This window comes from Cynocephalus volans, chromosome 2, assembly GCF_027409185.1.
Source record: "Cynocephalus volans isolate mCynVol1 chromosome 2, mCynVol1.pri, whole genome shotgun sequence".
NCBI classification, from domain to species: domain Eukaryota; kingdom Metazoa; phylum Chordata; class Mammalia; order Dermoptera; family Cynocephalidae; genus Cynocephalus; species Cynocephalus volans.
This window is the reverse complement of record NC_084461.1, coordinates 136,706,942-136,723,475: the sequence shown is the minus strand read 5'-3', so window position 1 is coordinate 136,723,475 and position 16,534 is coordinate 136,706,942. Positions and strand designations below refer to the sequence as shown.

Here is a 16,534-nt window from a genome sequence, read left to right as displayed (position 1 = left end):
ACTTGATTTGAGCTTTCCTATTTCCAAAGCCATGAAAGTGGTTAGAAGTGGGCTCATATGGAGCAAGCATGTTGGGTGCAAAAATGTTCACAGGTGAATTTTACATATCCCTAGAAAGGGCAGAAATACATGTGCTGAAGTGCAGGGCTTTATACCAGGTGCCCTGAGGTTAGAGATGTGATCTACTCCAGAATAGACAGGGCCAGGCAGCAGAAAAAGCAGGAAGCTTCTGACTGAGGACCAGGTAGGGCCTCAAGCACATTCTCCCAACAAAAAAAAATTTTATTGGACATTTCAGGAGGAATTTATTCCATGTCTGGTGAATTTAGAGTTATGAGCTTGGTTGGGGCCTCAAACAGGTGATTATGGTAATTTAGAGAGAAAGTACCAAGCCATTTCTGTCACAAGGCCGTTGCAGCTTGAAAATAATAGTGCCTTCTTGTATTTATAAGAGTGCTGTATACTTTCCAAAGTGCTTTCCCATCTATATCTCATTTTATCCTTACAATGGGCTAGGGATGTAGGTTGTGTCTCTGCTGTGGGGCTTTGAATGAGAGCTTTCCCCTCTGTGGATTTCAGTTTCCCTACTGAAAAACAAAGGAACTGTTCTCATCTCTCAGTGCTTGTTCTCATTAAATATTCCATGAATGCGCCTATCAGTGCTAACATCAGAAGGCAGAGTTTCTTGAGGTCCCAAGAATACCTGCATCAGAATCCTCAGAGAGCTGGTTATAGCGCAGATTCCTGAGCTCCACCCAGACCAAGGACCTTGACATTCACAGGGGCAAGGCCTGGGAATCTGTGTGTTAAACATATTCCCCAGGTGATTCTTATGCACACCAAAATTTGAGAAGCCCTGCTTTAGTATTTCATAACTCCTCAGCTCTGAGATCTTGTCATATGAAACATACACACTCAGCAACTGAAAAAATCCTGAAATGTATAAAATTCTGATGAGTGGGGAGAAAACAGTCTAGTGTTGGTTGAATGTATCTGATCATCCAGATAATAACAACCTCTCAAGGATATAATTAGTGACCTCGAAATTGGAATATGACTATTTAATAATTTAAGTGAGATCATGAGGATTAATGAATAGTGGTTGAAATTAAATGTGGGACCATAAATCCACACAGGCTTGTTATAGTGAGGCAGTTATTTACGACGAGGCATCCTAGAAAACAAGGGTCTGGCCCCAGCTGAGAGCACCTTAACTTATCTTCCCCCACAAGAGCCGTGTTTTTACACTTATGATGATCCAGGGTATACTTTCAAAAGACAACACCATCCAAATATATCACAAGGCACACTTTGTGGCCTGCCATGCCTATAATCCAGCATTTTCCAGAAGTGTGAGCATCTTTTCAATTCTATCAAAATAATGTGAGATGTCTTTTAAGAATGCAGATGACTGGGGCCCACCCCAGAACCACCAAATCAGAATCTTTGTGGATGGGCCCTGGTAACCTGCATTTTAACAAGCTCCTCAGTTGATGCTGATATGGATAAAAGTGAAGAGCCATTGCTTGTACCTAGTTGGAACTGTAGACCACGGGGGACACACTCCAGGTTCGGGATGTCTGCCTTTGAGGTCACTTTTTCCTTGGCTACCAGACTAGAGTTTTCCTCGGGCTTCTTTCCTTCTGTGGAAATCAGCTTCCTCTTCTATGTCCTTATTGCACTTTTTAGCTCATTAAGCTCTTTCACATTTCTAATTTCATCTCATCCCCACAATGATTCTTCGATGTAGATGGGGTAGCTCAGTGTTTCAGTTAATAGTAATAATAATAAGCCCTACCATAAATGGTCCTTTAACAAGGATGCTGACCACATGCTGGGCCCTGACATAATACATTATCTCACCTAATCCTTTCCAAACCAGTGAAAGGAAGATAGAAATGACAGCTTTTGGGTTGGGAGTGAAAGAAATTCCACTCCAACTAGTTTACACAGAAGAGAATGTATTGGCTCATGGGATAGGGAAAGGACAGGGTGGAAGTGGCCTAAAACACATGTGGACTTATGATGAGCCCAGCTGGCATCATGTGGACTGAGTGGTAGGTGAGGAACAGTTCACCAAACTACCTTCCCCATCTCCCCTCAGCCTAAGCGGGGGAAAAAAAAAGAATCTGTGTCTACCACAGGAATATCTAGAGTCAGCTCTGCTCAGAGAGAAGGTCTATTTCTAGGTCATTTTCACTCACTCACGAGATAAAGTGCTGTCATATGGCAGCAGAGACCTGTTTGCTGGGAAACATCAGGGCTGGTCTTTCCTCTTGCCTGGTTAAAACAAATTTGACGGCTGGTGTGGAGGCTCTGGGAAAGTAATTGTTAGTTTGAGTTTTCCATTAACAAAGACTGGAGTGCAGTTATTATTTAGAATATTCTAGACCATATAGTCTGACCGCATATAGAAAAAAAGTTTTGGAGAAGACTGGGAAGAAAGCATAGCTTTATCATGCCACCTATTTTCGCCCTCATGGAAGATTATTAGCAATGCCCAATAAATCCCCATTCATTAACAGGCCCAGGAGTGGAGGGCAAACAATAGATAGCAAGAAGTTACTGGTTATTTTGAGGTTCTTGGCTGCTAGTAAATAATGTGGGCATCTCTGAGGAGGAAAAGGAAGGAATGTTACTGTGGCTTTGATATATGCCTACTTCTTTGTTCTATATAAAAATGTAAAAATTACATTTTTATGAGATTTCTCTTCTTGAGATAGTAAAGTGAGAGAAAAGAGAAATTAAACTTTCAATGCCCATGAACACTATATTGATTTACAGTGCTGCAATTTTCTTTTAAAAAATTTTTGGAATAAATACGTGGTGTATAAATGTGTGGATTTGGGCTTCTTGATAGTGAGAGCTGTCAAGCATTGCCTATTTTTGGCTATGAAAATTGGTAACATTTTAAGCTTCAATGTTAACAGCTCTGAAGGTGCCTCTGGATTCAAATCAAACCAAAATTGGCCCTGGAGTTGTGGTTGCCTGATAAAGACATGCGTGAATATTTCAGGAACTGAAAGTTCTGCACAGAAATTGGGAAGAATTCCCAAAGTATCTCTGTTTGCGATAGGTTCATTTGGGTGTTGCCTGTGGGTTGGGTGTTGGGCAGTAGGTTAGAATTAATGCCTACTTTTTGGCCAATGTGCTTTATTTTCCTGTTTGAGCCAACATTATTAGAGGATTTGTTGATATTTATGATAAATGAACACAGCAGAACAAGCCTATTAGACATATGGACATGTATCAAATATCATGGCTGAGCATGTTGTTGTTTTATTTAGGAGGTGGGGTGCAGAGAGGAGGGGGATTTCTTGTACTTTGAACTCTCTACTAAATGTAAATTTTCCCTTTAGGCAAATGTTGGCTACTGAGACACTTTGTCTAAAATTAGATATAACTTGTTTAAGTCGCTTGCACCAGTGTCTGGCATGTAGTAAGTGCTATATAGGTTCTATGCAGCATTATCCTTATTGCTATTATTGCTTTTTTCCCCTCTGTGATGCAGACAAAATCAGCACCTTCAGCTCTCTACTTACTGAGCCAAGTGTGAAAGGACAGGACTTGGTTGGTTTGCGCTAGACCAAGTTAGGTATTATGGAACCTCTTTTATTTCAGCTTCAAATCTCATCTCCCTTTAGGCCCTGAATAAATAACAATTTATGTCAGACCTAAGCTGGCAGAGAGGCTCAGGAGCTTTCTAAAGACAGACTATGACAGAAGTGGGGTAGTTTCATAGCCCTCTCCCCGGGGACCTTATTCAGAGGACCTCCGATATCACACTCCACTGGGTTTTTCCTCCCCTATTATATTTTTAAGGAAACACTAACACAGTGAAAAAGGTTAGACTTTAATTCTCACAAGAAAATCGGGAGAATATCTGCAATTTAGCATAGTCTTGCTATGCCAAGGTTTCAAAATGTAGAAGGTTCACCCCCCTCAATAGAAGCGTCACCTTTCTGAAAATATAACACAGCTATTTTCCACTACAGAAACGATTCCTTCCCAAACATTGGAGCTTTTGATGCTTCAGATGCAATGTGAGCAATTTGATTTTTTTTCTCCCAGTAAATCATTTATACAGTGCTTGATTCACAAAATTCTTGTTTTTTTTAAAGATGCACAGACTATACCATAAATATATCAACTCCTGCATCCTGTGTTCCTAACAGATATCCACCAAAAGGTTTACAGATTTCCCTCATTATAAACTAATTGATATTCTGTAACAGCTTTAATCTTCTTAGTGGTTCTTTCCTTTGGAGTCTGTGGGAGAAGTGTTTAGGATGTCAAAGATATTAAAGGAGAAGAAAATCAAGAAAGCCTGTGGATTTTCTTAGTGGTAAGACACCCTAGGGACTGATACTCGTGATCTGGTATTCTTAAGATTATGGAACCCACTGAGAGCAATCCCTCCTGTCAAAGGTGATTATCAACTAGGAGGTGACTACTGTAAGGGCAGGTAAGCAGTTTAGGCCACCTACCAACAACCTCTCTGAGCCTCAGTTTTATCGTCAATAAGAAGAAACCGCTTCCCCTACCCCCATGCTTCTATAGAGGGGACACTATTTCACTTTGAGGGTGGCCAGGGAAGTGAGACCAGGTAGGTTAAGTGTGCCGGCATGGCTGGCTCTCTTCCTCCTCCCTGGAGAATGACGACGTGTCAATGTAGGTTTATTGACTGTAACAAATGTATCACTCTGGTGGGGGATGTTGATAGTGGGGGACTGTGTGTTGTAGGGGGACAGGGTTATATGGCAACTCTCTGTACTTTCAGCTTAATTTTTCTGTGAACCTAAACTGCTCGAAAAGATAGGGTCTATTAAAAAAAAAAATACCACTGGAGAAAAAAGCCTAAATGTTAACAGTAATTGCCTCCTGGTGATGAGGTCACACATGGCTCTATCTTCACTGCCCACATTTTCTCCTTGACATCCAGCCTGGGCTCGTGCTGTTCCCTCTGCCTGGAACATTCTCCTTCTTCCCCATTCCAAGGAATAATATCTATTTATCCCTTCAGATTGAGCTTAGCTGGAGTTTTCTCTGGGAAATCTTCCCCTTCTCCTCTGTGCTCCACAGGTAGCATGTGTTCCATGGTCTTCCAGTTGCCCCTCACCTCGTCTCTCTCCCCTCCTGGAGGTACGCCTTCCAGGGAACCCTATTTTATCCTGGTTGTACCTCTAGACCTTGGTACAGTATCTGGCACAGTCATTTCAGAAATATTGTTGAATATATGGATATGAATTACTTTAATAAATCAAGACAAATGTAGGGAAAAACAAAATACGCAGCACAAAACTCAAAAAGATGAAAGAACCCAAGCAATAAAAGGGAAGTGGGGAATGGCCACCCCAACAGTTGTGGTGGTATTGAAAGCAAACCAAGGCTGTGGGAGAGATGGCACGAAATGAGGAATAGATGCTTACTGGGCCACGTTAAGAGTGGTATGTTGAAATGCAAAGTGGGACAGGGCAAAGTGGCTTTCCGTGATGTGCTCCCATGACTGGCATGGGGTGAGAGGGCAGGTCAGAGTTAATAAGCCCATCATGGGAAGAGGACCTCTGACTCTGGCCCCACTGGTGAGGGTCTCTACCATGTGAGCTAAGAGGCCCAGCAACATCCATACTCCTTTGAGCACCAGTCCCTGCCCACAACCAATCAACATCTCTGCAAACACTTCCTCAAGAAGTTCCTGTCGGGAACCATTCTCTGTGTATGTTTTTGTTTGTCAACAGGGAGTTGAGTTGGAGAAAATGCTGTCAGTGAGATCATACCATAGCCTTTCACTTCTGTACCTTCCAGGCGCCCATAGTTCATCCAAAGACAATAACCCTTTCCATTACTACATATCCTTTTTTTTCCTTTTTTAAATTTTCTGGAAAAGCAACACTGTTTGAAAGTGGGGAGGGGAAAGGAGAAAAGGAATAAAAACAAACAAAGACCTCTCTTGTTTTACCTGATAAAAATATGCCAACCAGGCAGTGCAACCCGGAGACAGGTCTGCCAGCCTACACCCTCACCTCTCTCTCCCACAAGTGCAAAAATACCTCCATGTCCTCCTCCTAACCCTCGGGCAAAGCTCATAGATTTGAAGAGCTTTTGGAGACCTCTGGAAAACTCTGTTGAGTTCTATTTGTAAGCAGGGCCAGGATTATTCTGGTGGTAGCGTCTGCCTCCACTCTAGTCCCTTATGCTGCCTGCATAATGCTCTAGATTTTATTTCAAGAATTCATCTGCTCCAATTTTGTCTCCTACCTGAGGTCTCGACCCTAAGCTGAATTACAATTAGCTGCCCTGAGGATCCTGCAGGAGAGTCATTTCAGAGAAAAATGCTTTCTGCTAGGCAGTGCCAATCTAGCTTGTAGTTAGCATCTGTGAATTTCAACTCTGAGAACTGCCTCTGCTAACGTGGCTCAGAGAAATCTGTCTTCTGCGATGGCCCATATTTGCTGTTCTCCATAATTCTGAAATTGTGTCTCCCAAATCTCATTTTAAAAACAATCACTGCTGAGTAAGTTTTCTTTCAAAGTTGCCTTGAGAATTCCTTCTTGGAACAAGAATAATGATTGCTTTTCTGAAAAATGCTAGTTGCAAAATCTGACAGCTAATGTGCAAGACCAAAGGGTGTAAGGTGAGAGTTCTAAGTGCTCCGTGCCTGATTCATTGAGACAAAGGGATAGCAATCAGCCTCAGTTCTTGGTCTCATCTGTGAAATGGGACAGTATTTGTTCTTCTCCCTATTTTGGGGGGGACTTGGGATGACATTACATTGAACTAATACTTTTGCTTTCTGGAGAGATAGATGCACTTGGAGAATGTCTTTATCAAGATCGTTACTCTATTTTGGGGAAGGGTTATATTGTTATCTTTACCACTGAGTACAACATTGAGAAAACTGGTATATTAGAAGTACAAATCATTATAGTCCAGGACTGGCAGGGTTTGATAATGAGCTCTTTTCAGCAAGAAGTTTACCCTTTAATACAATGGGAAAGTAATTTATTGAGAAGTGCCTTTGGGAATAGAAAAGAGTAACACACTTCTGCAGATGTGTCATTAACCAGCTGAGGCGAGGAGGGACAAGCCTGCACTGGGCGCCCACAGTCAGGGTTCTTGTCCCTCCTCTGCAACCGGCTAGCCATGTGCGCTCAGTTAAGTCTGTCCTCCACTGCTCCAGGCCTCAGGTTTCCCATCTATAAAACAAGCAGGTGAAGTTATGTCTGTGGGTTTCACACATTTTTAAGCAGTAGAGCTCCTCGTAGTGAACACTTCTTCATAAAGCAAATACAGACCATACCTGGAGAGGCACCTGAACCCCATCTGTGCCTGTGAGGTTTTCCATGCCCCTCACAGCACTTCTTGACAGATCCCTGGGGCCTCCACTGCTCTAAGAGGAGGGTCAAAGCCACTGGCCTACACAATCTCAAAATTCTTTTCTAACTGATCATGGAGAGATGTTTGTTTCTAATCAAGCTGAAGCTTGGGTTATTCTATGTCTGGAGGACTAATGCCCTGTGTGGCTCAGAGAGGGATCCTGCCAAGTATTGCGGGTTCACTTCAGGGCAGCTGATAATTCAGAAAAACAGATTTCAGGGACCCAAGCCTGAAAACATACAGATGTGGGCCAGTGCTAGTCACTACAGGGTCTGCCGTGTCTTCCACAGCCACATCTGTCTCGCTGCGAAGATGGCCCCCTTGCTAGTGATGGTTTTCTGTGTGTGTGGATGTAGCTGCCATGTGTTTCCTCTCTCCCTCCTCATTCATTCATTCACTAATTCACAAACATTTATTAACTATTTACATGGAGATCACAAATGGTCTCGTGGGGAAGACTGGCAATGAATAAACAGGGCAATAAACAGCCACGTTAGCACACGTGGAGAACAGTGAACAGTGGTAGTGGAGGTGGCCTAAGTGCAGGTGGCACGAGAGGAGCCCACTGTGTGAAGAGCTGGAAGAGGTGTCCAGGCAGAGGAACAGCACATGAAGACTCCGAGGCAGGTAGCCTGGTGTGCTCTGGGGCAGACAGCCCTGCTGTGGCGGGGACACAGAGAGCGGAGCGATGAATGAGCGCAGCCCGTCCTGAGGGAAGGCTTGGGTGTTTGCTCCTGAGTGGCAGGTGCTGTTTATACTGCAGGAAATTAATAATCACTGAGCAGGCCACTCATTTTTCCCCTTTCCACTGCCCGGTTGTTAACCTTGCCTGGGGGTGCTGGGCCCAAACTGGGAGAAGGATGAAGTTGGGAGAAGAGACTGGGGAAGAAAAGCAGGAGAGAGGGAGCAAAGGACAGGAGTGAGCACAGGTCCTGGGTGAGCCACTTGGTGGCCGTGTGACTCCAGGAAAATCCTTAATCCCAGGCTCCTCGCCTGAGCCAGGGATCCCAAGGACTCCCTCAGAGGTTGCTATCAGGCATAAACAACACATGGGCCTGGCACATGGAAATTGTCCCCTAAATGGGGGCTGCTATTATTAAAAGAAAGAGGTGAAGGGACAGGGAGACAATTTAGGTAGAACATGAGACAATAGTTTGTTTAATGTTTCATAATCTGCAAAACCCTTTCACCCACAGAATAAGGAGAATGTTCATACACCTCCATGTCTGTGCACTCAGCCCTGACTCCCCCTCCTGTAAACCAGCCATAAGTAATATCGATAATTATAATAACACCAAACTTAAATGTTTATTTTTAACGTTCACCATGTGCCAGGCATTGTCGTAAGTGTGTTACATCTATTAACTCATTTAGCAGTCACAGCCACCTAAGAGGTAGCAGGTAGTATTGTGATCCCATTTTACAACAGAGAGAACTCAAGAGCAGAGAGGTTAAGTGACTGGGTCAAGGTCACAGAGCTAGTACACGGAGGGCCAGGATCAGAGAGGTAACTATCGCCAGGCTCTCTGCTAAAGAGCAGGGATAGGGGAAGAGGAAGGCACAGCCCTGTCATCAGTGGACTCACAGACCTCGCTTTGTGGACAAAAATAAATCTCATATCATGAGCTCGAGGCTGTTGTCACCATGGTGCAAGTGCTAAGGGAACAGAGGAAAGGAGCTCTGATTACTGATCAAACATGTGTTAAGTGCCTACTATAAGCCTAAGGAGCTGGGGCTCAGTGGTAAACAAGACCAATGCAGTGGCCCCTGCTCTCAGAATGTACAGTCTAGCAGGGGAGACACACAACAAACAAGTGTTTACACAAATGAGTATTTTAATTCCACCCGTGATAAGTAACGAGTGCCACGAGAATGATTGTATGCCAAGAGTTAGGGAAGGCCTTATACACGTGGTAATGTGTGTGTAAGTATACACACAAACCCACAGAGGCCACTGTACTAAAGGCATGTAATTAAGAGTGTGGTATTAAAACAGAGCAGTGGGCAGGTGGGATGTTCCCGGAACTGGCAGCTGTGATTATTCTGGAGCGCCATCACACTCCATTCTTCACTGCTTATTAGTGCCTCTCCAAGAAGGTTAGCAGAGGAAAGAGCCTCTCTTGATTTTGCTGCAACCAATAAAAGCTTTGATGCAAAAAATAAGCTTGAAGCCACTGGCTGGAGGGCAATTTCTTTCTTTCTTTCTTTTTTTTTTTTTTAAAAAAAAGATGACTGGTAAGGGGATCTTAACCCTCGACTTGGTGTTATCAGCACCACACTCTCCCAAGTGAGCCACGGGCCAGCCCATGGAGGGCAATTTCTTCTTGGATTTCATTTTTGGCCCCATCTCTGAGTCTCTTAAACCCAGGGCTGAGAGAGATTCCACAGGGTGAGACTCACAGCTAAGAGGCTCTGCATGTGGTTAAGATCACACGCCTGGTGACAGACATGGTTCACTCATGTTACTGTCTAAGTGACCAAGGGTAAATTGCTTAGCCTCTCTGGGTCTCAGTTTTCTTATCTGTAAAATGGTGTGGCAGCTACTGTAGGTGGGCTTACCTGACACCTCTAATCTACTTCTCCCCTTCCTGCCTCTACTAAAGAGGCCAAAACGCAGAACACTCACATTCTCAGCCTCCTTTGCAGACAGGGGGGCCCAGATGTCGGAGTTCTGACCAAATCTCCTGGGAGATCTTCCCAAATAAGAAGGTACAGCCTCGACAGGGGGCTTTGTGCCCTTCGCCCTTCCCCCTTTTCCTGCCTGAAAGGCAGACCTTCCAGGGTACAGCAGCCTGTTGTGACCATGAGGATGAGGAGGCAGGAAGAAAGAAAAGGCCTGGTGTTCTGATGACAGCCTCAAGTCCCCAATTGTACCAGTCCAGGATCTCGTTATGTGATAGATAATAGATAGGTCGATAGATAGAGATAACGATAGAGATAGAGATGAGAGAGAGAGAGAGAGAGAGAGAGAAAGAAAGAGAGAATGAATCCTTCACTTGTTTGAGCTATTGTTTATTAAGTTGTCTATCTTTTGCAGTTTAACGCATTTCTAAACTGATACGAAGGGGATAAAAATAGACGCTTTGTGGGTTGCTGTGAGGATTAAATGCGATAACGCATGCACAGTACAAGGTCTGTGGCCTGGCACATAGCAAGCAGGCAGTAAATGATGGCCTACATGTTGATGCTGCTAAAGAAGGAAAACCCGCCACCCCTTTGGGGAGCCACTGGGTAGAGCACAGGCGGCAGGAAGCTGGGTGTGGCAGGTCCTACCTCGATCACTGAAGTCGTCGACCAGCACAATCTCAGCGACCAGCTCCGGGGGTGAGCGGTTCAGCACACTGTGGACGGTGCGGAGGAGGGAGGACCAGCCCTCGTTGTGGAAGGGGATGATTATGCTCGTGTTAGGGAGCATCTCCAGGTAGTGTTTGCTGTTGCAGCTAGAGGGAGACACAAGGGACAGGGACAGACAGGTTCAGCTCTCCTCTTGCCAAGAGAACTCCACAACCTGGCCAACACTTGTTTTCTTTTGTTTTTTTGATAATAGCCATTCTAACTAGAGTGAGATGATCTCTTATTGTTTTGGTCTGCATTTCCCTGATGATGGAGTTTGGATGTATTATCCTCTCAGAACTCATGTGGAAATTTGATGCCAATGTGGCAGTGTTAGGAGCTGTTTGAGTCACAGGGGCGGATCCCTCATGAATGGATTAATGCTGAGGGTGGGGAGGATGGGGGGTAGTGAGTGAGTTCTTGCTCTATTAGTTTCCACGAGAGCTGGTTGCTTAAAAGACCCTGGCACCTCACCTCCATCTCTCTCCTGCTTCCTCTTGCCATGTGATCTGCTTGTACCCCCAGCTGACTGCCACTTTGCGCCATGAGTAGAAGCATCCCGAAGCCCACACCAGATGCAGCTGTCCCAGAATAATGAGCCAAATAAACCTCTGTTCTTCATAAATGAGTCAGTCCCAGGTATTCTATTATAGCAACACAAAACGGACTAATACACCTGATGATTAGTGATGTTGAATATTTTTTCATATACCTGTTGACCATTTGTATGTCTTCTGAGAAGTGATCTTTTAATATTCATTGATCATTTCTTAATTGGGTTATTTGCTTTTTTGCTGTTGAGCTGTTTAAGTTCCTCATGTTCTTGATATTAATCGCTTGTTTGATGTACAGTTTGCAAATAGTTTCTCCCATTCTGTAGGTTTTCTCCTCACTCTGTTAACAGTTTCCTTTGATGTGCAAAAGCTTTTTAGTTTGATGTAACCCCATATAGTCAAACTTTAATGTTTTGAAGTCATTTGAAATAATTCCCTTCTGCATGGTTAGGCCACCAACTCAATAAACAGTAGGGCTCATTTATTTCATTTAGCTTTTGATTTTTAAGGACTGCTTTTTACTTTTTAAGTTTGAATTATCTTGTTTTTATAGTTATATAAATTATATACATGGTTCCAAAGTCAAATGTGAAAACAAGATTATTCAAAGATTTCTGGCTTTTACCCCTATCTCCTAATTTTGTTTTTTACCTCCTTCCAGAACCCCATTTTATTTGAGGGTTTATCCTTTCATTGTTTTCTTTCTTTAGTGTGAGTAACTCATATATAAATTGCTATCCCCTCAATCTTTTCTTGAATAAATGGTAGCATGCTATACGCACTCTTCATTTCCTTGCTGTTCACTTCGCATTATATCCTGAAAATCATGCCATAAGAGATCTACAGTTTTTTGTTTTTTTTTTTAACGAAGTGGGTAAGTTCAATGCAAGGAACAATAAGCAAGTCCATTTGATCATACCAAGACCATTTTACAGAAATAAGTCTTACTTATTTGCCCGATAATAAGCCTTATTATTTAGCTTCAGGTGGGAAGAAGGATGTAACTTACTGAGTTTCTAAAACAGCCATTCTGAAAGTGTGGTCCTGGGCCAGAAGCAGCAGCATCACCTGGGAGATTGTTAGAAATGCAGTCTCTCGGGCCTTCCCCGGTCTACCCAAATCAGAAACTCTCAGGGTGAGGCCCAGCAATTTTTATTTCAACAAGCCTCTTGGGTGATTCTGATGCTCATTCAAGTTTGAGAATCATTGCTCTAAAATATGAGGGTCCTTCAAAAAGTTCATGGAAGGATTCCTGTTATCTTTTCATTCCATTTTCCATGAACTTTTTGAAGGACCCTCGTATTCCCATTCATAACTGGTGGAGATCAGGTTCCCTGGGAACAGATCCTGAGGTGACAAACTGTGTGCAGATGGTTTCTTGGGGAGTTCTCTGGGGAGATACACCTGTAAGGAAGTGAGACGGGCAGGATGGCGAGGAAGAAGTGTGACTTCCATGTGGCTGTACCTGCGGCCTCAGCCCATTTTTATTTTTTCAGGAGCTGTGGAGCTGAGATGGCCTTTCTAAATTGTCCTAGATTGAGAAAGGGGCCTGGCCTTTATAGCTAAGCATCAGCTGGTCACCAGGAGGGGGTGTAATCTTGAGCAAGGCAGCTCCCTGATGCCATGGCAATCTCAGTGGGAAGCACAGCTGCAGCCGTCCCCTGCCTAGGGGATGGGTGCCTCAGCTGCAGAGGGGAGCTGGGCAAAGTGCCACCTTATTCCCTACAGCACTGACAGAAACCCTACACGGAAGTCATTATTACTCTCTCCATGTTGCACATGACGAACCTGAAGCACAGAGAGGTTGTAGCACCATATCCAGAGTTGCACAACTAGAAACAGGAAGGATCTGCATGTGCGTACTGCACTCACAACCATTGGGCTGACACCCACAGTCACTGTCACATCCAAATTTGCACAAGAGCCCCCAAGGGGCAGGCAGAGCAGGGCTTACCACCCCCACTTACAGAAGGCACTGAGACTTAAGGCAGGGGAGGCGGCTGCCCAGGCGAAGTGGAATTCCTATAGTGTGACATAGGCCTGTCTCCAGCAATGGGACTTGAACGTCTGAGAGGGTGGGAGCAGCATTCTGTCTACCATACCTGGCTTCTGGTAGACAGTACCTCAGGTAATGCTCAAGACAATCTGTGAGGAAGCTCAGAGAGGTGAAGAGAGCTGCCTGGGAACGGGGAGCGCTAAACACTGCTGCTTCCCCTTGGTTCCTCAGGTGTAAGCTGGGGTCTCCCGCCCTCCCCGCTTCCATCTCCCCCCACCCCACATATGTCACATGGCTGCCTGGCTGGCTTATTCTCACACTCCACATCCTAGCCTAAACGTCGCCTCCTCAGAGAAGTCTTCCCTGGTCTGCTTCCCGAGTTTGAGGTAGGTCCCTCCTGATATTCCATCTCAGGGATCGGCCAAAACCACGGTCTGAGGGCCAAATCTGGCAGCCTGTTTTTGTGTGACCTTCAAGCTAAAATGACTTTCACATTTTAAAGGAGTTTTCAAAACAAAAATCAAAGAAGAATATTTAAAAGACTCTCTGTGGCCCTTGAAGCCTACCTATAACACATACTATCTGGCCTTTTAGAGAAGATGTTTGCCCACCCCTATTTCATCTCAAAGCACCCTATTTTTTTCTTCATTACACTCAGCACACTTGATAATTACATATTTTATCTGGGTGTTTTCAAGTCTGTCTCCCCTGCTAGAACATAAGCTCCATGATGAGGGGGATTTTTATGTTTAGCCTAGCACAGTGCCAGGCATGCAGTCTGTGATGAATAAATATCTGCTGAATGAATGAATGACCCCTGAGTTCAACCACAAGATTTTTACAACACATCCCAAGTTCTTTCCCTTACACATCTCTTATGCGTTGCAGATGTAGGGCAGCAATTCTACAAGAAATGTCCTTGTTGGAGCTTGCAATGAGGCTGGGCTCCAGGGAGGAGAGGGCATCTCAGGCATTGTGTTAACATGGTGAGCTCTGACTGAGGACATCTGGCTCCTATGGGAGCAGAGGGGATTTTCTCAGAGCCCAGAAGAAGGGACCTGAGGACCAGGCAGGCTCAGAAGGAACAACAACCATCCACCTTGTGTCTCCAGCCAGAAACCACGTGTGGTAGGCAGAGTAGTGGCCTCCAAAGATGACCAAGCCTTAATCCCCAGAACCTGTGAACATGTTTACCTTACAAAAGGTAAGCACAAGGGACTTAGCAGACATGATTGAGGTTAAGGACCCTGAGATGGGGATCCAGGATTATTCAGGTGGGTCTAAAGTAGTCACGTGGGTCTTTAAAAGCAGAGAACTTTTCTATCTGGGTTTAGAAAGGAGAAGGAAGAAGGAGTAAAGATTTGAAGTGTGAGAGGGACTTGACGCTTCAATGCTGGTTCTTAGGATATAGGAAGGGGGTCGTGAGCCAAGGACAGTGGGCAGCCTTTAGAAGGCGGGAATGATCAACTGACAGCCAGCAAGGGAACAGGAGCCTTAGTCCTCAGAACCAAGTTCTGCCAACAACCCAGATAAGCAAGGTTATCCTACAACCCCCAGAAAGGAACAAGGCCGGGACACTGACACCTGTTAGCCTGGTGAGACCTATGTCAGACTTCTGACCCACAGAACTGTAAGAATAAATGTATGTAGTTTAAAATGGTAAGAATCAATTGCATGTTGCATTGTCTAAGCTTCTAAATTTATGGTAATTTGTTATGACAGCTATAGAAAAATAACACACAAGGAAGTCATCCTTGATACCCTTTTGCCCAGCAAGTAAAAAGTGGAAACTATCTATACTGTTTACAAACATGTAAAAAGTGAAAGATTACAATAAAAGCCCTCATTTCTGGCTTTTCTTAAAACACAGGTAACACTGACCTGAGTCTCACACTGCAGCAGTGGGCTGGCGGTGACAGTGGAGGCCCTTCTCTGTGGGGCAGGTGCTCTTTGGTCACTTTGGTGGTCACCCTCCCCACAGCCTCACACCAGGGCTGCTTCACTCCCTCATGTCACCTCCCAGGCCCCTGAGACAATAGAATTTGAGAGCCCGGAAGTAAAAAATATCATAGGAGGAGGATCCAAAGACTGGTAAGAAGTTTAGGGGGAAAATGTGTGACATCTTGGAGCAATGCACATAACAACAAAATCTCCCCTTTGTTGCCACTGAAATCCACTGTTCAACTGTCAAAATGGCCTGGGTCTCTCTGCAACTTACTTTGAAATGCATCAAAAAGTACAGCAGATTGATGGATGGAGAGAGGGTTGGATGGATATGTGATCAAGTAAGCAGGGGAATGTTAACTGTGGAATCTAGATGGTGAGAACATGGGTGTCTGATGTGCAATTCAACTTTTCTGTATGTTTGACAATTTTCAGAAAGAAGGGCTGGGGAAAAAATGGGTCAGGGTTCACGGTCTTCTTAGTTTCAAATTCTACCTCTGCCAGAGGCATCAAGGGAAGCTGTGGGAGGGCAGATGAGCCCCCTCTCCCCCAGACTTAACCCTTCCAGTCCTGGCAGGAAGGAACCCTTGCTATCTTGGTGGAGAGCTCATTCCCATCTGTGTCAACAGCAGTTCCCTAATTCTAGCAGTCCAGTTCTGATGGACAAGTCTCTCCTCCCCTTTGGGACCTTTCAGACTTCTTTTATCTTACTGGGCTGTTTCTATTTGGTACCCACACAACCCTCCTCTGCCTCTTTCCCCACCTCCCTAATCCTCTTGATCATTTTATCTAGTCTTCTCTGGGAACTTTCTCCAACTTCATTATGCTGGGCTTCACAAATAAATGAAAGCACCTCTTCTCAAAAATTCCTTTCCCTGAACTAGACTGAGTCCTTTGTGGCCAAGAAAGACAGGCGATATCTAGTTTTCTACTAAATTTCCTACCTTCCATCAAATTGCATAGGAGGCTTGCTCGATTGAAGCAGGGTTGGAGGGGAGGGTTAGCTGTAATAAACCACCTGGAGTCCACGGGTGAAATGCAATATAGATGTTACCCAGCAGAAAGCCCCGGTTCTCTCCAACCCCAGAGCTGGGCCCCACAGCCTGCCAGTAGATATACAAACACCATCGCGCATTAAGGAAGCAGACAAAGCCACAACAGACTAAATTCACTTCTAATTAAATTCAATCATGGAATTAAAGATTATTCAGAACTCAAATAAAAGGCTCAGCTTGGATCACAGCCATGAATGTGTGTCTGTTTTGTTTTTGTTCTTGGTTTTTTTCAAATCTACTTTCTTTCTCTCCCTCCTCCATCCATCCATTTACTA

The 16,534-nt window shown here is 44.4% G+C and overlaps 1 protein-coding gene across 1 annotated transcript in view; it reads right to left on the bottom strand.

Annotated features, from left to right (window-relative positions):
* Nucleotides 1–16,534, bottom strand: part of GALNT10 (polypeptide N-acetylgalactosaminyltransferase 10) — a 237,888-nt gene that overhangs the window by 79,917 nt on the left and 141,437 nt on the right. Inside the window, exon 4 of the mRNA XM_063086762.1 lies at nucleotides 10,651–10,817. Coding sequence (XP_062942832.1) covers nucleotides 10,651–10,817 — 167 coding nt within the window. The remainder of the gene's footprint in view (nucleotides 1–10,650; nucleotides 10,818–16,534) is intronic.